The sequence below is a fragment of the Lepisma saccharinum genome, chromosome 16, assembly GCF_977018435.1.
Source record: "Lepisma saccharinum chromosome 16, izLepSacc3.1, whole genome shotgun sequence".
Lineage (NCBI taxonomy): Eukaryota > Metazoa > Arthropoda > Insecta > Zygentoma > Lepismatidae > Lepisma > Lepisma saccharinum.
The window spans coordinates 7691093-7718635 of NC_139244.1; the positions used below are offsets into that span (position 1 = coordinate 7691093).

The following is a 27543-nucleotide window of genomic DNA, read 5'->3' on the forward strand; positions in this document are numbered from 1 at the left end:
ATGTCGGTGAAGAAGTATCTAAAGCAACGAATCAATGACGATTGAACATCAACATATGGCCATTATCGAATTATATGTCACTTGCATGTTGGAAATGAATTCAAGGTTATTGAAATGAACACATATGGGTACTTCCATAGCATATCCGTTCGGTTAAGAAATATTGACCCTGGCAGATCTTGTCAGCTCCTGCTCAGAAATGTGTAGGATAAGCCTTTTACAGGAATGGTAAGAACACTGGCCTTTGGCTAGAGGTGACGAAAGGCCAAGCGAGGGTTTAAATAGGTGCGCATGAGAGCGACACGAGGTCTTTTTACCTGGAATCATCAGAGAAGCAGGAGCTATTGGTCTGTTTTCTAAACCGAACAGGGTAAGCTATTCTACACCCTTTATCTGCCATTCGCATTGCTCAGTTCAGTCTAAACCGAATCATGAGTTTATTTTAATGTTAATTTAGATAATTGTACTTGGTCCGTTCAGGGCTGTCTCTACCATCAATAGTAATAATCGGGAGGGGCAAGTTACATCCCTATTTAAGATCCCCGCGTTCATGTTGGAACGCTTCAATAGCTAGTAAACGTATCTGAATGCGGCAAATGTATATTTCATGTTCACTGGTCTTAAATATTTGTTTGAACTTTTATCAAGAAGAAGGATTCGGCTACAGGGAGGGCGCAGGTACGAGTCTTCTGGACGAAGCGTGGCAATTATTCCCCTGAGATTTCGGCCTCTGTATAGGACCGGTAGCCATTCACCATCGTGAGGAAATTTTGCTGCTACGGATGAATAGCGTAACCCGGTCACGGAAACCTAAAACATCTACTGGGGGCTCGTCGTGCTGATCACACGTCACCCCGTAACTAGTTGGATTATCTCCCACATCGACAAGTGAGAGTCGGTAGCTCGGCCCTGGCCCTCATGGGCTGTTGTGTCACGGGATATTATTATTTATCAATAACAAGTGGTTCGAAAATATTTCCCCATGAATAACTTCTGGTCGCAATTTCTAGGAATTTTGTAGATTTTGATTGTTGTTCCTTACATGGTAGTATTTGGGAAGGAAAATGTGCTGACGGCTCCACGAAATTCGTAGGAGTAATTGGTTTTTGATTGACTGATTTTGTTTATGATACTTCGCTTTTCAGCCACTTTTGGCTAATCGCTACAATGAGGGTGATGATTGATGATATGATGAAATTGATGAATAGGCACTCACAAATAACACCCGTGCGCAGGCGAGGATTCGAACCCGGAATCCATGGCATTGTGTCGCGGTGTGCTTAAGAACCCCGCCTCGGAAATCGGCTCATAAGTATTTGGATAGTGGCAGATGTAATGCCCTCAAATATACTAAATTTTCTTGGAGAAATTTTAAATATATGCAATTTTTTAAAATTTAGAATGTTTTCTGCATAACCTAAGACATGTTAATAAACGTCGTTACTGTGATAGGGCCAATGTGAAAAACTTTCTTCAAGTCCACTTTATACACAAATAGGATAGTTGAGACTGAACCTTGCTTACAAAGCGAAAGGTTTATCACTACGCTATCAGGGTGGCCTCACAATCTGCAGATGTTTAACCTTAAAATTTGGAAACACACTATTTGTGTATAGGTTATGAAGATAAGACAAAGAAGCTTCGTTTGTGCTTCGGGAACCTTTCCAGGAGAAGACGAAGGGAGTTGATTGCGTCTCCTCGTACGGGACGCTCCCGAGGGACATTCCCCGAAATTATCCTGACAAATCCATTTTGTCGCGGCACACTCTCTCCCGGAGATGAAAAATGGACCGAGATGGAGGCTGGAGATCTCTCGAAAGACAGATGCGGCCACTTCGGCTTCTCCGTCTGTTTTTCGTCTTCGTCGTTTCGAGTTGAATAAAAACAGAGGCTCTTTGCAGCTCTTGGGAGCATCGTTGGACACTTTGCCGTAAGTGGCGCTGGATGGGGAGTTTCCATTAAGACCCCCCCCCCCCGAGAGCACCACGTGTGAAAAATGCACCGTTGTTTACCTCCTCTCCGCGACATTCTTCCTTCTCCGAGGCAGATGTTGTTACCCTAGGCTCTCACAGTGGACGACACGACATGTTTCCCTAAATAGCATCGATGCTTCTTGACCTGTTTGCTGTTGGATGTTTGGTGTGTTTGGTGGTCCTCGCAGTCTCTTAGAAGTAACTTCAAGAGAGATTGAGCCTCTAAGTAAAAGGGGTCAGCAATGTAACGTTTGCACGACGTTCTGCTGTGTCCATCGCGCTGACAGTTGAAGCACTGTAGTTCTCTATGGCAATAAGTAGGATGACTCTTTGGTCTTAACAGGCTTTAACATAACGCCTTCTTCTCCGATCTCTTCTTCCCACAAGGGCACAAACCTTATTCGAGATTAGAACCTAAAGTAAATGACTTTACCGCTATTCACTACGCTAAGAAGCCTTTTCGTTAGAATCTCAAATTGTCATGCAATGTAAATTGGACACTATGTACTGTCTAGGTACATCTACTGCCTATGTCTATTCTAACACTACATTTCGAGAGAGCCGCTCTTCTCCAGTCGAACAATTTCTATTTTTTAGGTGCTGGGGATCGAACCTACGAACAAACTTGTGATTTTACAACAAATCAGTTGCGCTAACCAACTGCCCTAGAGGAGGGCATAGGAACGGTAGGGTGATTTCTCTCAGAGAATTAATCCAAATTGACCGACCCTGGTATTAGATACGGAGCCAGGGTGATCTAGTCGGTATGGAGTCTGACTGCCACGCGAGAGACCAGGGTATGATTCCCGGTGTGGGTGATGTAAGATCGGAATTTTTCCGGCCTTCTCCCCCGCATAAAGCGGCTCTGGGGCTCACGCAGCCTCAAATCAATGAGTACCTGACCGGAGCGTAGTGCTGATCACATCACCTCCAAAATGGGCGAGATCGAGAATGTGTGGGGCCCTACCTTCACATCCCCTAAATGTGCCTTCGTGGTACGGTGGTATATGAACGGGGGAGGGTATTACATAATATATTTTAAACATCTATAATGCCTCTGAGGTAGCAACACTGACACTACTAGATAAAATTCCTTCATATATCCAGGCCTTGATCTTCATTTCAGTTTGAAATAAATGCCTGTCTCGCCCTCGGCCCCAAATTTTGGAAACCTTTTTCTTAATCCATTTTATGCACGGGTAGGCTCATCAGGCTGATTTTGGTAAGACGAAAGCGATTATTGTCTTGTCTCACATCGCATGAAACACCGGTGACTTTGATGCGTTTGAGTTTCAAGTCACTATTGCATGCGTATAGCTTCTCTCTGTGACACCCAGATGAAAGAATTCCTCACCTTTTGTAATCTTCAGTTACTTCCGTTGTCAACAGATGGAGCGTCGGGGCAGATAATTACCCAGAATTCCATTCCCCCTTTAGCCGGAGCGCCAGGTAACCGTCCAGGCCTCTGTAATCGAGCATAACTGATCTACTAAACAGACAGACCGCAATCCACATGAGCGAAGCGTAATGCGATACCAGGCAACGCAAACTCGCTAATGCTCTGTTGGGAACCTGCGAGGGAAACATCCTATTAAACGCTTTAGGTAACGTAGTTTTTGAGGTGTCCGGTTCGGAAAAGAGGCAGCTTTTTGGCGCCGAGAGAGACTGTAATCGGGTTACCGACTGATGGACCGTAAAGCTCCGGGCATTCCGGGAAATTTCACCCATGGCAAGGGGCGGGAAGAGGGGGAAGTGAGACCGTTGTCATTCAATCCCCGGTTGTTTTAATTCGACCTGCTCTACACTGCGGGGCCTTTTCATATTTGTCCTTTTCCTATTAGATGCAAATCCATTGCTGAAAAATGGCGGGACACTTGTCCGAACTTGTTTTAGCTTTGTGGCTCAAACTGTTCAAAAGGCACTCTTCTCTTTGGACACAGCAATGCATTGTAATTCAATGTTTGTTAATCAAAACTAAACACATGCAAGTTGCGGTTAGGTGGTATACCAGAAACAGCTTAACCTCGCGCAGCATTTCTGCCACTTTTGGCTAATCGCGACGATGAGGATGAGTGATGATATGATAAAATTGATGGAACACTCGCACAGGTCGGGATTCGAACCATTCAATTCAATTTACAAGACCGACCTTCCGTGGTGGAGAGGTTACTACAGGGGTCCCGGGTTCGAATCCCGGCCTGGTCATGGTTGTTCTTTCTGAGTGTCCCTTTATCAATTTCTTATCATTATCATGCTTGTCTTCGCGATTAGCCAAAAGTAGCAATAAAGCGAAGTAAATTAAACCCAATCAATCAACAAGTGTACGTAAAATGGCTTCACATACTTTTACCCATGCTGACGATAATCAGAAAAACATTATAACCCTGTACGTATCTTATTTCCCCTTTATAAATAATAAAGAAGTGAGACGTGGATTATATTATCGGCGCAGTGGAAGTTAATTATCATTCAGTAGGCAATTAAACTATTTAATGTAAAGTTTAATATTCATTCAACCATAATATTTATTAACAAATCAGATTATACTTTCCACATTTATATATGTATCACAAGGGTCATTCACAACCCATCTACACACCGAAGAACAACATTTTAGTTTATTCAACAATAATAACCATGTATAATCTTCCCATTAAATTGTATCAGTCCGTCCAATTATATCGTCAAAAGTCAGTACGTAACGGCTATCCGAGTCCACTGCAACCCCACCCAAAACCCTCACAGCCTACATGACCAGGAGCAATCTAACCTTAAGAATTAAATATCCTCTTTAGCATTTTCAAAAGGTAGACATAACTATATAAACGTTAGGCAAATTACACCAAGCCATGCAGGCCCAAAAAGGGTGATACACGGATATACAGTATACTCAGCCTGTGTCCAGTTAGTCCTACGTCTCCCCCAGTCGGCAAGGATCTGCCACGCCAAACTCCTCGCTCACCCAGCGCAGAAGCCTAGCCAATGGCATACCCTACCTTAGTCACATGTATATTGCGTCTTCAATACGTCACCAATGAGTTATCGTACACTATGGGCTTACAACATTCTGATCCATACAGGAATTTGTAAAAATACTATGAAAATTGTTCGTGAAGAACTAGTACTACGAGGGCTGTTCAATGAGTAAGGTAACAAAACTGCTCAATACGCATGACAGATCTTTCCTTATTTATTCAACAACCCTCATAGATCATCTAAAAGTCTGTATATCTATCTTTTCCTACCCACGATCATATTTTCCAAGTATAAATTATTACGACTGGTTTCCTTGCATCAGCTCCTTTTATTGCCCTCGGACATGTTCAAATTCCTCGACATTGTGAAGACATAATTCAAAGTTTATTATTGTCACCATATGTACAGAGTATGTAAAACATTCAGAGCTTGTGCGAAATATCTTATGCATGTGAACGGATAGTGGTTTTAAGTACAATTTGGAACTGTTATTTTAGCGGAATATAACGCTGGATGGAAACACTGAAAATCTTAATATCATTTGTCCGCAATTGAGTAGAACATATACTTATATATATATATATATATATATATATATATATATATATATATATATATATATATATATATATAAAGAGACACGTGTTTGCTTTACAAATATAGTACATATACTTCAGAAGCTCCAGACTTTAGTTAATTACTCCCCATCAATGAAGGCTTGCTCTCATTTCAAATTAAATTACTGATATTAAAACGCAACATTTCCATTTGGGTCGTGTCACTCGTTCAAAAGAAATGACGACATTAGTTATTAAAGTTGTTCATTACAGATGCCATCATTACGATATTTCCATGCGAAATTGGTGACATTGTGTAATTAGAGAAGGTAATATTTAGATAATGTAATTGACAATGACTCAGCCTAATTAGTATATCTGCAAGTAAAATTTTAACTAGCTGAAAATTTAGTTTAACAATAGCTTAGCAACACATAACTTGTCCTTATCAGACAACTTACAACTATTCTTACTAGCCAACTTTAACTTAATCTAACCCTTGCATCTACTAAGTACTTACAAAATTTAACCCAGTGTTAACACTTATTTAACCAAGCTGAACTAAAACAATAAATTAATCGAAACCTAACCAATCTTGTACAAGAACCTAATCAAACCTAACCAGACTTTTATAAAAACAACCTAACCATTTTTTTGTACAAAACACAACCTAATCAAACCTAACCAAACCTGTCCAAAGACAATCGAATGAAATCTAACCAAACTTGAACATAAATAACCTAATCATACCTAACCAAACTTGTACAGAAACAACCGACACAAACTTAACCAAATTTGTACATGAAACAATTCAATTAAACCTAACCAAACTTTACAAAAAACAAACTAATCAAACCTAACCAGACTTTTATAAAAACAACCTAACCATTTTTTTTTACAAAACACAACCTAATCAAACCTAACCAAACCTGTCCAAAGACAATCGAATGAAATCTAACCAAACTTGAACATAAATAACCTAATCATACCTAACCAAACTTGTACAGAAACAACCGACACAAACTTAACCAAACTTGTATATGAAACAATCCAATCAAACCTTACCAAACTTTACAAAAACAACCTAATCAAACCTAACCAGACTTTTATAAAAACAACCTAACATTTTTTTTTTACAAAAACAACCTAATCAAACCTAACCAAACCTGTACAAAGACAATCGAATGAAATCTAACCAAACTTGAACATAAATAACCTAATCATACCTAACCAAACTTGAACAGAAACAACCGACACAAACTTAACCAAACTTGTACATGAAACAATCCAATCAAACCTAACCAAACTTTACAAAAAGAACCTAATCAAACCTAACTAAACTTGTACAAAATCATCCTAATTAAACCTAATCTATCCTGTACTAAAACAACTTAATCAATCTTAAACTGGCGAACCTCTACCAAAACAACCTAATCGAACTAACTTGTACTAAAACAAACTATTCAAACCTGACCTAATTCATACTAAAATAATCCTGTCCAATGTATTCCACCCGAACCAATCACATCCCAATATAACCTAATCTAGCCTAAACTAAAAATATACTAGCCTAACCTCCTGAAACTAATGTACAACTAACCTGCCCTGATCTTATCTGGCCTATTCAGCGTTAGTGTGTGTGTGTGGGTGTGTGTATAGTATAATATAACTTATCTTTCAATCTGAAATTAGTGAATATACATGCGAAAACATAATTTCAGGGAAAGATTTGTCGTGAGTGCAAATTACTACCTTCCTTGCTAATTTGGATTTTCTATTGTACTGATCTTTATACTGTGTAGTTGTTGCATCGATTTAAATTTCGATGTGTGTCTTGTTACTACAAAGTTGTTTTTATGTTATGTAATGGAAAATTCAATATTGCAGCGGAATGCTTTAGCGCTAGGTGTTATGAACCTAACTTAACCTACAGTTTCTTCATCTAACCTGAATGAATTTGCATGCGGGAAGCATACGCAAACAGTAAAGTGATGACCACTACGTTTTATCTTCTCCAAATGTACTTTCCGTTTCTACTATGCTGATTTCTCTCATTTATGTTATCTTGTTGTTTTGTTTTATATTTCGATGTTGTATTCAGTTACCCTGATTTTTGTGTTTTGTGTTATGTACCATACGGGAAGTCAGTAATTATTAATGCTACCTGTACTACTGCTTACATATGTGGCAATAGATGGCAGCAGTGGCAAAAAACTTCAAAATCACCTTTTTTAGGGGGGAAGGGGTCCATGTGTATAAGATTTGGCTATTGTAAATGTGCAAATTATTGTAATTGTAACTTTGCTGGTGATGTGATTCGAATAATTCTTATCTGGTTACCAGCCAGGTAAAGTCGACGTTAGCGTCCAACGTTTCTAGTGCATACATTGCTTTCATCTTGAGATACTGTTGATTGCAAACCAAGGATGAGGTTAAATATGTGTGTATTAACAAAATGTATGTGTGTATTTTTTTAATAGACACATATTTAACATCGCCCTTGGACGCTAACATCGATTTAACATGGCTGATAACCAGAGAACACTTGTAGAATGTAAGAATGAAGAAGAGTTGATGTAGAAAAGTACAGCAGAGACAAAAATCTGAAATCCTGCTGGCTTATATGTGCACAAGCGAGTATATTCGAATTAATATTCTCATCAAGAGCTAGACACATGATTGTGCACTAACGGGTAACTCATTTTCCGCTGAACAAGGCCGTGTTCATGGCGAGCAATTGAGGAGGTTCAGGCAGGGAGATTGTAAGAATGTATCTCTTCTCCTCCAATGGAAGCAATTAACTAACGTTATATTGGATAATTAACTCATGTTCACTGTAGTTTAGGTTAGGGAAACTTGCCAGTCTAGAGTCAAATAAAGAATCAGGGTATGGGAGATGTGATCCCATATGAGTTGCATTAGCTCATTGCCTTTTCGGTGCAGTACTAGATATAGGATACATTTGCTGTAAACAACTTGTGTACTCATTATTTGAATCTGCGCTGTTCTTTAATTATTAAATGTAGCGGATTGCACACAATGTTTCTTTACGTAACCGAAAATATGTGCACAGGTGGCAAAGAGGGAGAGCAAATCACTCAAATGAATCTACCTACGGGCAATATTTTCAAAGTTATGTCATGTGCTGCCATCTCTTATTCTTTTTCTAGAACCCGGTAGCGGGTAGCGGCAATTACTGACTTTCACATGTATTATTTTTATTTTCACTCATGATTTTCGTTATTGTTTTGTTTTTACATATAGGGTACCCTTCGGTGTATGTGTCACCGATTGGAAGATACACGTGGTCCCCGAACATCGTTATGGAACCGAGATCGGAGCTCAGTAAGTAGGAGAACTTTTGCATCCCAAAAGCAAGCCTAGGTTTTGCTAATCTTGATACACTCCCTCTAAAAAAAACTCCTCCGTGAGAGATTTCTGCTTGTTCTTTCTCAGACCCTTTTGTGGTTGTCGTGGAAACATGTGTGTCTTCTTCTGATTCCCTCTGTTGTGGTCTTCTTGTGTACCTACATCTTATCTTTTCTACCTATTCTCTGAAGTGATTAAGTGTTGGTCATTTCTCTGTTTGTTGGACGAGGCTTTCAGTTCGTCCACTCCCATTCTTGATGGACGTAGGAGAAAGCCAAACACAGCTTGGTTTATTTCTGGTAGAGACCATGTTCAAGGTACGACCCAAAAGTTCCCGGAATTGTTTTAAAACAAACATAGTTTTTCCAACGATCTGGAAAACGAACACAGTTTATGGCTACTGCTTATCGTCTTTACCACAGTATTTCTTCACTGACCTCCTTATATAATCGATCAAAGGTAAAATGTATAATTTTTAATCTTCATCATCGGTTTAGCATGAATTGCGATCCGAATCATTTCTATATGACGTCACAAGTGTTGTCAACCGTGAGATTGCAATTATAACTAACATTGTTACTATAGTTCAAAAATTCTACCCGCTTGTCCATAAAACTTTCCTAAGCTGCAGAACGCTTAGCTATATGCGTTTAGCATGACTGATTGAGATTTAGTGCTAGCGTTAGTGGCGGAATGTAACTAGCCAAGAGCGAGGAATAAGCTGTGCAGTGTTGCAACCTACTTTCGCGATAGCTTGCCTGCTTGGAAATGAAAAGTAGAATCGTGAAAAGGTCACACTAAACGAGCGATATAGTTTAAGTAGAACTTAACCTAATCATATGTAAGGTAGTATTTAAATATAGTGAAACCATATACAGCCAGAAGCTAGTAAACGATACTTAATCCTCTTGTAACTTTACCTGAACCTAATACAGGGAGGTGCAAAAGTAGGTATACAGTTGTTACTTTAAAATAATGTGCAACTCTATACTTATGCTCCCCCTGTATATTGATCTAACTTGTATATCCAGAATCTATTCATATTACCTAACCTACCTCATCGAAACTTAATCTCAGTTACCCGCCCAAATCCAGCTTTACTCTAATACAATTTAACTGTTCACAATACTGGTTGCAATACATATTACATTTCATCGAGGACTCGCCATCAATACATACTTCCAATGAACTGTTTTATATATTGTTTTAGCAACCACATACCTTCACAAAAAAACAAGGTACATAGGTAGGAATCGTTTCAAGTCATTAAACCTAACTAAACCTTTATTAATTTATATATAATGTAACCAAACACAAGGTAACTCAACCAAACTTACACTATATATTACTGAATCAATCGCAATCAAGCTTACACCAATTATAACATGCCCAAACATATAACTGAACCAAACTTATACTAAATCAAACCTACTCAAGTACACTCCGCGGCAAAAAAAAATTGCCCCCTAGTGATAAAATCTAATATTTTCATTTAAGCAGTATGTTTTATCTTTTCTTTTTGTAATTATTTTGATAATTGTACATTCTGTACGTAATTTTAACATTTTCTGATATTTTGCTTACTCTAACAATGATAGTAATAATGAAGAAATCAACAAAGAAAGCGGTTAGTTGATTAAATTGTTAAGTTTTATTACCTTCCACAATTGTTTTGTTATTTCTTGAAAAATGCACTATATTCTACATTTGCAATAAAAAATATAATAACAAAGAATTAACGTAATTGGGGTCACAATAGTAATAATAATAATGTGCAAAAATGTAGGAAATTGTAAGAACTCCCTCCTTCATCTACATAGTGTGTACTTTAAAGTATCACACACTAACTGTTCTAAATATTACATGGTTGAAATAAATCCACAAATGAAGAAATACTGCTTCAAAGAAAAAACAATTACACTTTATTACTAGGGGGTGATTCTTTTTTGCCGCGGAGTGTATAACAAATCTACCAAATTTATGTAAATTATAACCCAACTTAACCAAACTTATACAAGTAATAACTTGACCAAACCTAATCTCCTGCAACCAAACATTAGTAATAAAATATCCAAGTATGTATAATTTAGCCAAACCTATTTGAATTATAATCTGCCAAAATATCATTTATCAATTGTAACCTATAAATATATAATGTAATTTTCACAAATTATAACTTACTCAAACGTAATGTAACGTAATCAAACTCATAATAAACAAACAGATCCATTATAATTTAATTCTATCAAATAAATATCAGAAATAACCCAACTTAACCAAACGTATACTAATTATAACCTACAGAAGCCAAATGTAATTTAATCATACTTACATTAACTATCTAAAGATTTTAACCAAACTTAACATAATTATTACCTAGCCAAATATAATTTTCCTTTACAAAAGTAATTTGAAATTTACCTAAATGAACCTAACCAGACAAGAGAAAAAATGCATTTTGTAGACTAGATTAGTTATCAGGTTTGACCAAGGCATTTATTAGGTATTTGCATGGAATGCAGGCATGCCCTATTTAGTTCCTGATGAAAATGTTTGTTTTTAAGCAGATGTTGCCTGGGTTTTTATTCTGATAATTTTTGGCGACTAGCACTGGCAACACTGTCTGCTCGCACGTTCCTTCCAAGAAATTTAGGGCACCACAATTCCGCTGCGGGAAATTGCGTAATTCTCAAAGGACACGAGAAATAAAACGAAAGGAGAGCGAAAGAAGGAAGGTAATAAGCGAAACAAAGTAGATGAATTCTCTTTTGAATTGGCCAAAATGATTTTCGGTCTCGTGTGACGTAATTGGCTCCTTTCTCTCAAACTTTATCGTCTGCCAGAGACCTCATCAGCCTAGGAACCGTTACGACCAGCAACCTGATACATACGTACTTGGCTTCTCCAGAGGGCGTAGAATTGCATTGCGTTGCCTGTACCTTCTTATAAGAAGGCCTCTGTAGAGACCTTTTGTTTACGTCTAACGTCATCGCTGGTAGGTCAGAGATCGCAGCACAGTATACTCACCACAGTAGAGTACTGCATGGGACCGCTTTCGCCCGCACGTAATCGTTCGAGTTTTCCACAATCAAATATTTTAATCTGACAATAATCAAATATGTTAAATTTCAACCCCGGTAGTTTCAACCAGTGATGTGCTTCTGCGCGTAAACAACGATAGTCTACATTCTACACGTAGACTATTTTATACACGTAGATGACGTAATCTATGTGAACAACATGGCAACTTAGCAAAGGGCGCCATGGAATTAGAAGAAAATTATACTGCGTATCAGTTGCTGATGTGTGAGGAGAACTTTCCATGCTTTTCCTTCCAAATTCGAATAATTTCTTCACCTAGGAAGAAACCTAATAAAGGAAATATTCTAGTGTTTTATGGGAAAAAGAACACTCTTGCCTCACGACTGCCATCTGTTGTTGTTTTTTGAATACTATTTATCTTCGTCCATAGTTGAATAGAAGAGAAGAGAAATTCTGTTGTAAATTGGATTATTTTCATTTCGTTAGGAACCAATATAGTTGAAAATGTCACTTTCCTTTCATGAACCCCTTGAAAATGCACTTTAGATTGTCTACGTAGTTTATGTAAACTACAACCCAATGTAATCTACGCGTAGATTACGTGTAGACAATGCATGTAGACGTAAACGTATTGTCTACGGCATATCACTGGCTTCAGCCCACAATCGTCTATTTCATTTTCATATGTCACTGTTTTGGTAAGATGGACTAAATTACATCTTAGCATGGAGATGATTACTATGTTCACTTAAGTTTCAATTTCCTGCGTCTTTCACTTCACGATCCATTATTTTAGTCCGCAACACTACAGACAAATGACGGTCATACGTGTACTGCCGGGCTTCGAGTGTGGACCTGGGCATGTCGCTCGTTTTGCCTGGTCGAGCGTCATTCGCTCGTGACGTCATGGCGAGCGAGGAGCTCTCAATTATGTACGCTATCTAGTGTCGTACGTGTGAACTACTGGGTGATCTGGCGAAAAGCTCTTCCTGCAACCAAGATGGGCATGAGGGATGATATGATGAAATTGATGAAGGGACACTCACAAGGAACACCGATGCCCAGACCGGGATTCGAACCCAGGACCTCTGGCGTCATAGCGCGCTGCGTTAACCGCTCCTCTAGTGCTGCTCGCGTGTAAGATCTTCTGCAGTTAGTCAGGTTTCCAAATCAGGTAAGAGCGGGCGGACTTACCGTAAAAGGTATTCGTGTTTTACATATTGATCAACCCTCGTATAATCCAATCTACTGCGAAGACAGTTCCGCCCATCCAGATGGATAAGCCGTAGCCCTAAAGCATGTCGAGCCAATCCCTCTTCTATTTTCATCCAGGAGTTTCGACTCTTGTCTCCGAATTCCCGATTCTTCCCGGTCGGGGACACTTTCGGGGGCCATGAAGGGACCCCCTCGGGAGCAGTTTCCTTCCATCCGATCACCAATGCTGGCCCCCCTCCCTTCTCTTAAGGAGGAGGGAGGTCGGAAACGCACCGGGAGGCTTCGAGAACGGAACGACCAAGATCTTACTCCAAAATAAGACGTAAGAAGATTCTCCGGTACGGAAATCGTTTTATGGGTGATGCTCTCCTGAGATACGGTTCGCTTGCCACGTGTTATGTTCCTTGGTTCTCTTGTCTCCTACTTGGGAAGCTACTCTGTTGGTTGGTTGATTTGGAGTTTTAAGTTCACTTTATGCACAGTAAGGCTAATTGGGACTGCACCTACTGTTTAAAGTGGGATCCGAACCACTATGTGCCTCAACCGGGTATCGAACCCGGGACTCCTTGATTAAAAGGCGGCGACATTACCACTACGCCATCGGGAAGGTTAATCTAAAGTGCATGGAAAAGTATGAGCAATGGACAATCTTATTTCGTGACTCGCAATGGCTGCTTAGCAAAAACTCCATGTAGGATCGTGATGATCGAACAATAGTTTGTACAACACCACAGCCCCACTGTGGTGGAACACAACAAGCTTTATTCATTTTTTGTGGTCAGAGGGTGTGAAACCTTCTGATATCCACAGAAGAATAACGTTTCAGTGTAGAGGCAGTTGTTTGAGTCATTGAAGTGATGTGATCAATACCAATACCTGAAGGCACACATTGGAATTGAGGCTAGGTGAACCCTAGAGCAGTCTCATGCAGGGACATGGTCTGAAAAATTCCTACCGCCCTGGGAATCGAACACGAGTCTTCCTACATACTGTACCACCGCGTCTCCACATACAAATACAGAAAAGTCAATATGAAACAGGTATATTCTCTTTACACTCTGTTAATTTTACATGGCATAAAGACAACAGGAATAATGAAAATTAAAGTAACGCAGACAGATAAAGTTAACGTAAAGAAGAATATAATTGGATAACTACATATGAAGTAAACCACCATTGCAACCAAAGTCGTCCATATCGAGATGCTGCCTTACGGTACAGTTGCCACTTTTCCCACCAGATGTCATCGCGCTCTGGGGCGCAGGCCCACTAGAACTACTTTGTATAGGTATGATATACTTTGATAAAACTAAAATCAGTGGGGCAACAACCCATTGTGCGCCAAGGCCTGTCAAGCAGCTTTTTTGTTGGGTGACACGTGGTCAGCGCATCAAGTCCCATCGCTGTTGTTTTCTGGCTTTCGAAACCTGAGGCTCCTACTTCTTTTTCTCAAGTAGCTCCCCAATTGTCTTCACTGTGCTGGGTCAACGCCAGCTCCAACAGTGGATTGAACTCGGGACCTCTCTCACCAAAGGCGAAAGTGTTGCCCTACGTTGGAGCTCTGATGTACAATGCAGAGCGTACACAAAAGAATACCGGACTCGTCCACTCCACTCGCTTGGGTACAAAACGTGACTTCAAATAACAAACAAATACTAACCACTACATCAAGAAGGGTGGTGGCCGAGGAGTGTGTTAGGTTCAAGAGATTTCATCTAGAAATTGACATGTTTTCCAACAATTCTACACGTTTACATCGTAAAATATAATGGGCATGTAAATGTCTGGCACTTAAGTGGACACGCACGCATAAGAAATAAACTTCTACGGCCTCCACAAAAGCAACATTAAATAGTGTTCTTTTCCAGGACATCACCTACTTTAAGAATGTCGCAGTTAAAAGCAATAACCTACATAAAAGGCAAGTTAACATGTGCGAAAAGGTCAGCCAGGAACGTCACTGGCGACGTCACAAGTGCGTTAAAATCTCGGGAGTGTCGTTCGTGACATGCATCTTGTCGCTTTCGGCACAACACTTCATCGATTGTGCCCCTGGCGCCTGTGATCCTATGCAACCCACTTTACTATCATGTTATTTGGGTTGCATGCCGATCAGGCGGTAAAACTCCCATTTCAAATCCGGCTTCTTTGATATTCCGACAAGTCCGTCTCTCTTTGCAAAGCTTGATGTTGACAGAAGTTTGCTGTAAGCCTATTCTTGGCTCTGAGAGGCTAATCGGGACTGAACCTACAGTTTAAAGTTTGATCTGAACAATTTGCAATGTGCTTCAACCCGGGACGCCTTGATCACTAGGCGATAATGTTACGAACACACCAGCAGTGAGGCGCTGTTTAATGTTGAAAATCATAAATTCTTGACTAAATTTCGAATTTAACTTTGAATTAAGCTATAGATTATTAAGAGAGATGACACGTCCTGTGACTATGTATTTTAAAAAATGACGATTAACATGAAAACTCACAGATAGTGTGGAGGTTGGGCCTCACGCATGCTGTTGTCAGCACAATGCTTCAGCCGACTTAACCTCCAGATACCCATTGCTTATAGGCTGACGTGTTTAAACCTCGGTGCCGATTTATGCAGAGATGCTGAATGACTCACCAGCCCAGAATTCGAATCCAGGTCTCCCACGTGTTAGTCAGACACCTTCCCTGTCATGATCCCCGTGGCTCTCTAATTACATAATGATTAATCTTATTTGATTTTTTTCCTGCGTGTAATGACATCAATCTTTATTGGCCTACCTTAGTTTCCTTATGTTGACTTCCCAAACCCTTCCCAATCAGGGAATGACTTTATTTATGCTTCTCTGGCATCAGAACTAAATTGTTGTTTTTCAAATGGACGAAAAGGCAGTAATTAATATTGTGGATAAAGTTTAGCTTATTATTGCGTAAAATTATTTCACAGCGCTAGAATTATATGTTATAAGAATAAGAATAAGGTCGCGTTTTGAATTGTATGGTAGACGAAACTCGTAAAGTTCTAAAAATTATGTTCTGAAGATAAAATTGTAATTTACAACAGGCCTTGGAAGTTGACGAAAAACCATGTTTTCCTGCACTTTATATTTTTGTTTCAATAAACACTTCTTTACAGTTTTCAACTTTGCATAAACCTTTGGACTTCGCACTTTTGCCTGTTTGTGATGACGACAAATTGTAATGACCTTCCTTGGTTTCTCTATCTTGAAACGTTATTGACCAGCGTACAAATATCCAGACGACCATGCCCCGTGGATCATATTAATTTGTTCTATTTTATGGTAATTTGATATAGCCTAGACAAAATTTTTAGATATTTTGAAGTGTAATTTATTAACATCTACAGCAAAACGAGATTTTAGAACAGCAAGTCTCAGATTTTATAACGCGGTCTGTCTCTCGTCTTGAACTTCTTGACGATACCAAAACGCATCTCATGTCGGAACGACCCCTACTAATTATTATAACTCAGAACAAAGCTGTATTTTAAGAAGAAAACTTTAGAAGGTCTTTTCTAATTTAAGAAGGATGACTTACCTAACTGGAAACTACTTTCAAACTTTCAATGGACTGCAGAACGCTCCAAGACATATAAGTGAATAATTCATCCGCAAGCACATTGCGAAATGGTGATTGACGCTCTCAAAGGTTTCCATGGTTACGAAACAAAGGTCGAAATATTCTCTCCTACACCCATTGTTGTGACGCTTTCAATTTCGATTGTGTAAACATTATTAGGAAATTACTGAGTGAAGTTCACTTTCTCTTATCGTTTATTTATTACACATTCAAAGTTTGGCCTAGTTTGATTTTCAAGATTGCTCTGGTGTAACAGCACTAATACCAAAGCCTCCGGAGTGGATCTCTCGCTTCCAACTGTGGTCGTGATGTAATTGGCCCATACTGAGATGTGTATTGAACAGCCAATCAGACTAATATATCCTGAAATATGAATGTATACAGAGTAACTACTCACCTGGAATTCCTTGAATTCCGGGAATTATATGTGGATTATTTGCTCCGGTAATTCTGCGTGAATTTTTCTCTGTAGACGTAAAAAATTGAGACTTTTATTAATCCAAATCCCATCGAATTTATGCATATTTATAAATGCCCTGAGGGAATTTTTTTCACCGTTTAGTTTTTATTTTTATCGAGGAAGCAAGAGAAGGCTGCTTGGAAAATAACACAATTCTCTCAATTATTTAAATTTGTTAGTGTTCTTTGCAGAACAATCTACAGTGCCTTTCGCTGTTGAGTCTTCCGCGGAACGGCGGCTATGACACCGGGCAGCGAGAACGCGTCTGCCGGCAAACTGGATGCAACATCCGCTAGCTATGTAATGAAATGAGCTCGTACAATTACACGGACAGTTACAATCAAAATGAGCACGCACCCTGTTGCAAGAAGTGCTGGAAATGATGCCCTCCTACATCCACATAATTACGGCATTTGTTTAGGGAATTTTCAGTAACACATGCATGTCCTCGTCCCAAATTACTTCAAAATTATCTCCTTATGATTTCTTTCAATTCTTCTAATGTGTGGTTTCAGGTTTAATAGCTTGCTAGCTCGCCACGCAGACGTCATGCAAGTGTCTGTTTCTTGTGCAAGGCGCTGGAGAGATTTTTTAAAACTCTGCACCAATCGTGCTACAACGTCGTCTAGTTTCTCTCCAGTAAGCACACGCCATTTCCCTCTTCTCTTCTTATCATAAACAGACCCTGTTTCCCTAAATTTGCTCGTAAGTTCTCGAACATTATCTCTGTGTGGAACAGGAACATCTGGGAATTCTGCTGCAAAAACGCCTTCCGACTTACCCACATTAATTCATAATCACGTAAGAGTCGTACATAAAAATCCCTTGTTTTAAATTGTACGTATAGCATTGCATTATTATACTGCAGAAAGCACCAGTAATACGGAAACTAAAACAAAATAATCTAAAACACTTGTTAACACCTTAACACTTCACAAACACGTGCAAAGTTAATACTGAAGCGCGTCCAGTGCCAAGATCAGCGTACAGCTGTGAGTCTAAATGCCAGGAGATGTCTTCCCACTGCCCGTCGTGTTAGCCGCCGCTTCACGGAAGAATCGACAGTGAAAGGCACTGTATCTGACAGAAGAAATATTATTGCAAGAATTAGATATATTGACTTTGATTAGGTAAATTTTCTTTTGAAATTCTCAACAATTTTTCGTAGATGTGTATACCCTGTAACATTTGTGACTTGTGCTTGTATATATACTTTGAGTCTGAGTATGTGAATTGACACCTTAAATTAAATATTTGAAATGTATATACCCAGTGGCGGCGATTGGTTTCCAAACCTGGGGAAGGCAAGGGCAGTTTACTTTCATATGGTAGATAATGTTTAGCATAATGCGGGGACAAAAGTGGAAGAAGGTCGAGGAGCAACTGCCCCCACGCAATCCTTTGTCGCCGCCACTGTATATACCGTTTAATTGAATTAAATTAGAATATTTGGAAACATTGGAATCGTACAGAGCCTTTACGTTGTTTATATATGTGTGGGGGGCGGGGGGTGGTGAGAGGCTGTAATATGTAAGACTGATGGAAAAAACATCTGTTTGTACCCTTGAAGTTTTGGAAAGTTAACCTTGAAAACCGGGAATTATACTTGAACTTTATCATGGTTCTAGAGTGGCCACCCTGGTATAGCCTGCAATAAAGGTTTAGACTATATAAGCATTCGGCACAGTGAAGGATAATACTCACAACACAGAACCTAGTACACGAGGTTTTGATCTAGGCTTCAGAGCCTCATTAACGTACAAAAAGGCTGTTGCCATGATGGCGAGGGGAGACTGATAAGTATTGAACCTTACCCAGAAAGAAATTGAGCTAGAAGACTGAAATTTGCAGGGTGTACTGGCAAATTCTTCTATATGTAATGGTGCCAAAAACGACTTTCTATGATTATAACTTCCCTTTGTTTTTCGGGTCCAAATGGCTTCACCTTCAGAAAAGTTCAATGCAAAAGAGCATGTTGTTGCATGACAATGCCTCGCCACACACTGCAGGTGAAACAACGGCGACACTGACCTTAGGCTTTCAAAGGTTTTCTCCATCCACACTATTCGCCTGACCTGGCTCCATCTGACTATCATTTGTTTCCCCGTCTGAAAAACCTAAAGGGACAACGATTTGGGAATGTTAAGGAGGTAACTAATGCTGCAAATGAGTGGTTACGCCAGCAGTCGGAAGAATTTTATTTGCAGGACAGATGTCGCAAGTGCATTGACTTCCTGCGGGAATATGTAGAAAAGTGTGGCAGCTACAGCTTCCTAGCTCAATTGTTTTTCTGGTAATGCTTAATACTTATCACCCTTCCCTCTTATATACAGAAGGCTTGGTATGTTTCGAAAACTTCCCTATTAATAGGTACTATTCATGCAACGTATAAAATAGAGAGTATGTTTTCCTTTCGTGCGAACCGATTGATGGGGCTCTATAGAGCAATCAGATAACTTGCCGTGGACAATCCTGACAGGTTTAGTGCAATTTCTGGTGCGTCACAAGGTAACACATACGAACCACGCCTCGGATTTTCCTAACGGACAAATTTATTTTAGTTTTTCCGACAGCTAGTACCCTAACATAAGCATAGAAATGTAGCCAAAATGGCTAGCGTGATGCCAGGAATGGCGTGAATAAAAGAGAAGTTAATTTTAGGTTTTCGAGCCCCTGTTGGGCGCCAACTAATTGTGGACGAGGCGAGAGAGATACAAGTATCTGGACGACGGCGTTAGCGCCCAGGAAAGCGCTTTTTACGGCGGAGGAAGCAATTATAGGCCTGCAGAATGCGACGGAAATTGCACTTTGGAGGCGAGACGACTTGTGTAGCGAAGAAAAGGGGAAAAAATCTCCTCCCCCAATCCCTCTTGTTGTCGTTGGAGCGGGGAGGGGGTAAAAAGTGAAACGCCATTAGGTCACCTGTCCGTTACACATGGAGCTCGCAGCTGGATAGATGTTTCCAGGAGCATACGCGTTCGCAGGAAGAAACCCTAATGACTGGTGTGTCGAAGTGGGATGAGGAAAATACATTGCAGTGTTTCCAACCGTGTATATTTGTTGCAATTAAGGTGATCGTTGTTGCCATCCACATGGTTAATTTACTGAACTTGTGCAATTTGTTGAATTTGTAACATTAGATTAACCCCGACTGGAAGTTAAAGGTAGATGCAAACAAAGTTCCAGAGGAGTAGGACAAAGCGCCCGTGACTTTCTCTTCCATCAGAGACTAAGTAGATTACTTGAAGTCTATTTAATGAACACGTACGGGTAATGATAATAATAATAACCCTGAAGGGTCTATGCTTACCTACCGGCTGTCAGTCTCCCTCCCACGCTTTCCTTCGTCACCTCTAAGCGTGGAGATCTTCAACCAGGATTGGAATAGTCGGGGGGTCAGCCCGACGTATCCCAAGCCGTTGTAGTAGGTCTGCGCGACCGGATTACGCTTACTCATTCGAAGCTCCCCAATTTTCTCACCTTGGTGGGTGGCCACCGGCCCTATACACAGGCCGAAAATTCCCGGAGACTGAACCCGGGATCGAACCCATGCCGTCCGGCAGCCGCCATCCAAAGCAAAGTGCCTTTCACCGCACGGCCACGGAGGAGGACGCGGGTAATAATAGAGAATGAATTTGCCTTTGAAAGAGGCATGTAAATCAGTGAAACGTGATTGATGGATTTGCTTGATTTTACTTCGCTTTTGTGCCACTTTTGGTAAATTGGCGAAGACGGGAATGAGTGATGATATGATGGAATTGATGAATGAACACACACAAACATCCATGCCCAGTAGTACTCAATACGTCCACGTCGTATGAGCAGCGAAGCGTTATTCGTTTTCTATGGAGCAAGAGACTACTCCTGCTGGATTTCATGCCACGAGGTGACACGATCAACGCTGGCAGCTATTGTGGCACACTCTCACGTCTGCGAGCTGCCAACAGGAAAGAGCGCCAAGGGATTATCCATGTGGACAATGCGGTTATCCTCCACGATAACGCCAGGCCTCACGTGGCAAACAGGACCATCGACCGACTTCATTCATTCGAATGGGAGATTCTGGAACATGCACTGTATAGTCCAGACCTCGCCCCCAGTAATTCCCACGTGTTCGGTCCCCTGAAGAAGTTTCTGGCAGGACAGAGGTTCATTTGAGACGACGAAGTGAAGACCGCTGTCCTGCGGTGGTTCCACGATCAACCGGCCGAAATGTACAACAGCGGCATCTCTAAACTAGTGGTGCGATGGGACAAATGCCTGAACCGCTGTGGTGACTATGTGGAAAAATAGTGGAAGGTACATAGAACAATTCCTATATTTTGATTTCCCTGCATGTGTATTACTTCGGTTGAAAAAAATATGGGCAAAGACTTTTCGATTTGCCCTCGTATATACTCAAGGTACTGGAGGACAATAAAGTTTAGAAAGTATATCCGTGTACTAGCGCCATGATTTCTGAGACCTCGGAAAATATGTGAACTACAGGCTTCCTGGTGACTTAAACTAATGACATGTCAGGGTTTCAAATGCGCTGGTAAATCTATATTGATACAGTGTGGCTAACTCCCTTCGTCTTTTCCATTTTGGTCAACAACAGCATATAATTTATTTTGTTACACTTCTTCCATTTCACTAAAGTACAATAGCCTTGATGAGCATATACTTCCACTATAGCAGTATCATAGAAGCTAAACCTGAAATCATTTAATATAAGGTGACTGTTTTGCATGTTAACGTAGGTCTGGCGCCAATAACCGAATACAATTGGTAAAGGAATTTGCCGAAGTCGATTTCTTTTTATCAAGACACTCTGAATATTACGGGGCACGAGTGAGACAAAGCAGGTCTCGAAATCCGTTGTCCTTCCAACCCAACCAATATCTGGTATATTTCTTTAACCAATTTCTCCAGAAGAAGAAGAGGGGAAAAAATCCTCCATCTGTGAACGGAAGACTTATAATTGGTTTCCCAAGTTCCAGACCTTATTTCCTTCCAGTATAAGTCGTTTCCAGAAAACTTATTTCGTCGAGAAATTAAGTTAAACTCTCTCCAGTTACGTTGCTGGAGAAAATATCCTCCGGGGGAGAAAATAAGAAAGTCGAAGACTTGAGTCCAAATGCAATTAACATGTTATCTCTTGTTATGGGTGACGTCACGAGCCATCTGCCGGTTATAAGGTGAACTAGAGCGTCCCAATGGTCAGAATAGCTCCGCCTTAAATGGTTGCAATAACGTTAGATGGCGCCACTTCCACGAGTCTCCATTCTGGCTTTATTTTAAGTTCAAATTAAGTTTCTGCACTGGCAACACTGCAACTACAAAGACGTCTTTTTTACCTTCCCATAAAGGATAAATGGTTTGTAAGAAAACTGAGCCTTCTTGTACTTTACTGAGCAAAAAAGAGAGGGTTCTCAGGAAAGAAGACAATACTTTCTTCCTGATAAGAATGTCTTGCCTCCTACGTGGTTGAGAACACTGAATGATACAATGGCGATCCCCCAAAAATGCCACGCGACACTTTCGCTCAGTCTAATTATCCAGAAAGTTATGCAAAATTCGAATTTGCATTTATTTTGTTCCAACATTTTGTGGGAGGGAAAGTGTATGTTGTGATTACATAACAGGTATTTATTATATTCTGCATTTTTTTAGATATCAACAAAACTCTGGTAAATAGACAATTGTAATTGGAATCCCTTTAATATTAATACCCATTAATGTTAATAAATATTCTGAACAACTTTTAATTATTGCAATTTTCAAGTATCGGTATCGGTTCAAAGTGGTATCGGTATGGTTCAAAGGGCTAATTTAGTATATACGCTATGACTGTCACTTTCATATAAAAACTTATCGATCTGCTTAAACAATGCACTTGGGAAGCCCCCAAATACTGCACAAGGGTTGAGAAGAGTTAGTGAAGCAGAGCTCGTTTTAATAGAGTTTCCACTCTTTAAAATGTTAATGTTCCCTGCAGCTTAGATAATGAGAAACGCATTGGTGTAGATCTGGGTCATCTATCCTCCAGGGGATGATCCACCACGTCCCCCAAACTTGTTGACGGATTAACATTCTCATTTGATCGATAGTCATTTCGCTGGTAGAATTCAAAAAGAGTGATTCTGCATAGCAACCCCATTTCTTGCATGGCAAATCTGTTAGTTGAGAATGAGTGTACAATTATAGTAAGGTACGGAATTGGTGGAAGCTTGTAAAATTGCGGGACAGATGGCGCACAATACTTAAAAAAGGAAACTTGCACATTAAATTGTGTTAATATTAACGCAATTTTTGAGTCATGTAAATAACAAACTCAAACTTCAATACGAGAACTGATTTGTCATTATCCTCTGAACATATCCAGTTGTGTAATGTTGAGTAATACTAACAAATGAAGATGATATTAAAGAGGAAATAAAAAGCAGGCTTAATTCAGGAAATGCATGTTACTTTTCTCTTCATAAACTTTTGTCTTCTCGTTTAATATCTAAGAAACTAAAAGTTAAAATATACAAAACAGTAATTTTGCCTGTAGTATTATATGGGTGTGAAACTTGGTCCCTTACATTGAAAGAGGAACATAAATTGAGAGTATTTGAAAATAAGATCCTTAGGAAAAATCTTTGGACCTAAAAGGGATAAGGAGACAGGTGAGTGGAGAAGGTTACATAATTTAGAACTACATAATTTGTATTCATGTCCAGATATTATTAGAATGATTAAATCAAGAAGACTTAGGTGGGCAGGCCATGTGGCACGAATGGGAGAGGAAAGAAGAGTTTACAGGATTCTTGTTGGGAAACCTGATGGTAAGAGACCTGTATGAAGGCCAAGACGAAGATGGAGGGATAACGTTGAGATGGACCTAAAGGTAATTGGTAGGGATGGAAAAGAGTATGTAGATCTTACTCAGGATAGGGACAGATTGAAGGCCTTTGTTGCTGCAGCTATGAACCTTCGGGTTTGAGAAGGCTAGAGAGTTAGTTAGTTTACATATCCAGTTGTGAGGTGGCAACGGTTTGGCAACAGCGCAAATTCTGCCAGCCGCAACATTTCGTGTACCCTGATATAGGAACATTATAAACTGAAAACGAATTGCTACGAAAAGGTTTATTAAATCCTTGCCTTGACTCATCTCGCCCAACAGGTCGGTAGGTGCTGGGGCTTGCCCCGAGTTGATATCTTCCTGGAGATGAGGCCTGCTCGGAAAAGGTTATTAAGTCCTTAAACCAATTGCTACGGCATAGTTTATTGGAGTTTTTATTCGGAATTTCAGTAAACTGACACCACTGTGAGACAATACTGGAGGAAAGAGTTGACGAATTATTTTAACAGTAATTCCATGTTATGTGGCAACGCTACATTTCCTGAAATAAATTTTCAAATAGTTTTAAGAAAAAAGTTTCCGCGATTGATATATTCGGATTCAAATTCCTGGAACTTCCTGACGAAACGAAATCAAGCAGAAAAGTGTGCACTCGTTTGCAATAATTACATGCTCGCTGGCAACTCTGCTTCTGTGGGTTCGGAGATATTCAGCCCTCGACGATTCGGTGAGCGAACGAAAAGGCTGGGATCTCAAGAAATGGCGCTTCAATTGTTCGCATGACGTCACTAACGACCTCTCCAACTGGGGAACGGTGGGATAGGAAATAAAAAGATCCGTCTTGGGGGAAAAGGGCGGATGGGGAACATGAAATTCAATGTAGTCGGTTGTGTGGATGTAAGAAACGCGGACAGCTTCATTTCAGTCCCTACATGCGTTCCGTGGCAGTCAGTGTGGAAAGATCAGCTTCGTTCTTTTACGACAATCGTCAACTCAGAGATAAGATGAAGTTTCAACTCAGTTCTTGATCGTTTATAGCCAGCGGATAGCGCGGAAGATGACAGTCAACGAGCCTACAAGTAGTTCTGTATAAATCCGCCCATCTCTTCTCTTGCTAGAGTGCCACGAGTTGATAATCCCTTTAGCATTTATTTTCGAAATTTTGGTATAAAATTTACCACGATTCGCATTTTTATTGCCTTTTCATAATTCGGTTAGCAATTTCTAACATCTTGAAGTAACAGTGCATACAGAACAAATCTTTACAAACTGAGTACAAGCAACAGAGTGAATACTCACATGGACAACCCAGCCCCATCTTGGAATATGACGCCATGTTGAATCTTTTGGCTTGATTTCTACAGAGCTTAAGTTATCGACAAAAGGTGACAAATATTAATGTCTCTTGGTTGGAATTGAGCTAAAAAAGCTACGATTGGTATCACACGTTAGTTTTTATATACAAAAAAACATAACAGTATTTCTTTTATGCACAGTTAATTTCTAAGTATGAGTCACAACAATGCCTTTGTTTTCGTTTTCTGCTGCTCTTGAGTAGACGCTTTGCCGCAACAATGTGTTAAAACTTTCCCACTTATTAAAACACTAACTCGTTTTTCAAGAGTCTTCAAAATAATATTGTGAAGTTTAATTGCTTTACTTGCAATAACAGATTTATTCGCTCAGAAGATGCATGCATACCAGAAGAAAATAATAATAATTACACTGGTCGACATGGGTTTCGATGTCTCGCAGATCACTGTTGTCTCTGAATAATTTTGGCATCCTTTTTCCAGAAATGAAATCCATTTTCTGCCATCACGTCAGAATTTTTCACAATTTCGCAATCAAATTATGATATTCGCCATTAGAGTACATTTATTACATAACGCAACAAATGTCGGTTGTTTCCTAATCAATATGTGATTCTGGAAGTATTTCCAATGCTGTTCACGGAAATGGCATCCATTTTTCCCCACCACGTCAGGTTTTTTCACAATTTCGCAATCAAAATTATCATATTATTCGTCATTATATCACATTTATTACACAGCGCAACAAAATAAAATTATTCGTTTGTTTGCAAACCAATATGTGATTCTGGAAGCATTGAAAATACTTCCAGAATCACATATTGATTTTGAAACAACGAAATTTTTCTTTTGTTGGGTAATGTAATAAATGCAATGTAATGGAGAGGATGAGAATTTTATTGTGAAATTGCGAAAAATTCTGACATGATGGGAACAAATGGGTATTATTTCTGTGATCAGCATTCAAAATATACTTCCAGAAACACACATTGATTTGAAAACGTCCGAACGTTTTCCTCAAAACGTCGACCACTGTTATTATTAGAAATTCTTTATTCATCGACGAAGTTCAACCCGTGGCTGCTCTACCACTAATAAAATTAATACCACAATAAAAATATAATATAATACTAAAGCTCGTAATTCCGGGAAGAATGAGTTGGATTCCGGGACACTTCCGGTCATTCCGGGAGGTTTGGCAAGCCTTGCAGCAGCGGATATAAACAAGTGTAAGGAACGCGTTTCCAAGGTTTTAATATTGAACAAGCTATGACAAATCAATTATTCCACGAAATATATACGTCACCAATGTCGTAAGGTTGTTCAGTTGACGTCAAACAGTCGTGCCAGCTCCTTCAATTACGATATGGCCGAAGTGTCCGTCACCCGTTTACTTCGAAATAACGACCTCCTTCGCTCTTCACGCTCTTGTCTAAATGCGGGGGGGGGGCAGTAGGTGGGGGTGGGGAGAGGAACAGCAAACACCACTTCAGAGTTGTTGTCTCAATGGATTGCTCTGTGGGTGGAAGCTTATCTGATTAGAGCTGCAGTCATTTGTTTGTGACAGCTCTGCGACTTATCGCTTCGAGAAGTTCGATCGATCGAAATGTTCCAACTTCAACGTTTAGAATTCAGACAGCGACACTTTTGCCAGGACGGCAAGATTTAATGAGAATTATAAGGGGTCTGTCAGTGTTGTCTTTGCCTCAATGTACGTTTTCCAAACTTCCGGAAAGTACGGAGAATAGTAATGGGGCTGTTCACTGCCAAACTTTTCCGCTAGAGGCGCCACCCCTGTTGTGTCCCTAAATAAATTCGTTCGTCATCTGGTTGCCCTAAGCTTTACATTGGAGCGCGATAGGATGGCTATTCAAACGTTATTTTCAAGGAAGGTAAGAGTTTCTCGTGTAAATAGATAACAAAAATATGTTTAGCAAACCTTTATGATTATGTAGCAAGTCATAAGTTTCCGAAAATTACATTCTCCTGAACCTAAGAATTAATATATTATAGCGCAATGGCAGGGTAGCTGACACGGGCTAAATATAGTATGTTTATGGTCAAAGAGCGCTAAACTTGACGTAATTTTGGTCGTCCCTAGCTGCCATGGGTCTATAATAAAAATACTAGATCTTTACCTTACGCTTTTATGTTTCCTATTGTTGCGACTTGCGAGTATGTGTAGTTCAACGGCGGGAGTAGGAATCGGAGATACTTACAAAGA

The 27543-nt window shown here is 39.8% G+C and overlaps 1 protein-coding gene across 3 annotated transcripts in view; it reads left to right on the plus strand.

Annotated features, from left to right (window-relative positions):
- The window catches only part of LOC146000234 (IDLSRF-like peptide), a 181039-nt gene that overhangs the window by 78369 nt on the left and 75127 nt on the right, over positions 1-27543 (plus strand). The window contains exon 2 of one of the 3 annotated variants that reach the window (XM_083137648.1): positions 8771-8851. The exons of the other annotated variants lie outside the window; for them this stretch is intronic. Within the exon in view, the coding sequence (XP_082993774.1) occupies positions 8771-8851 (81 nt within the window). The remainder of the gene's footprint in view (positions 1-8770; positions 8852-27543) is intronic. 3 annotated transcript variants of the gene reach the window in all.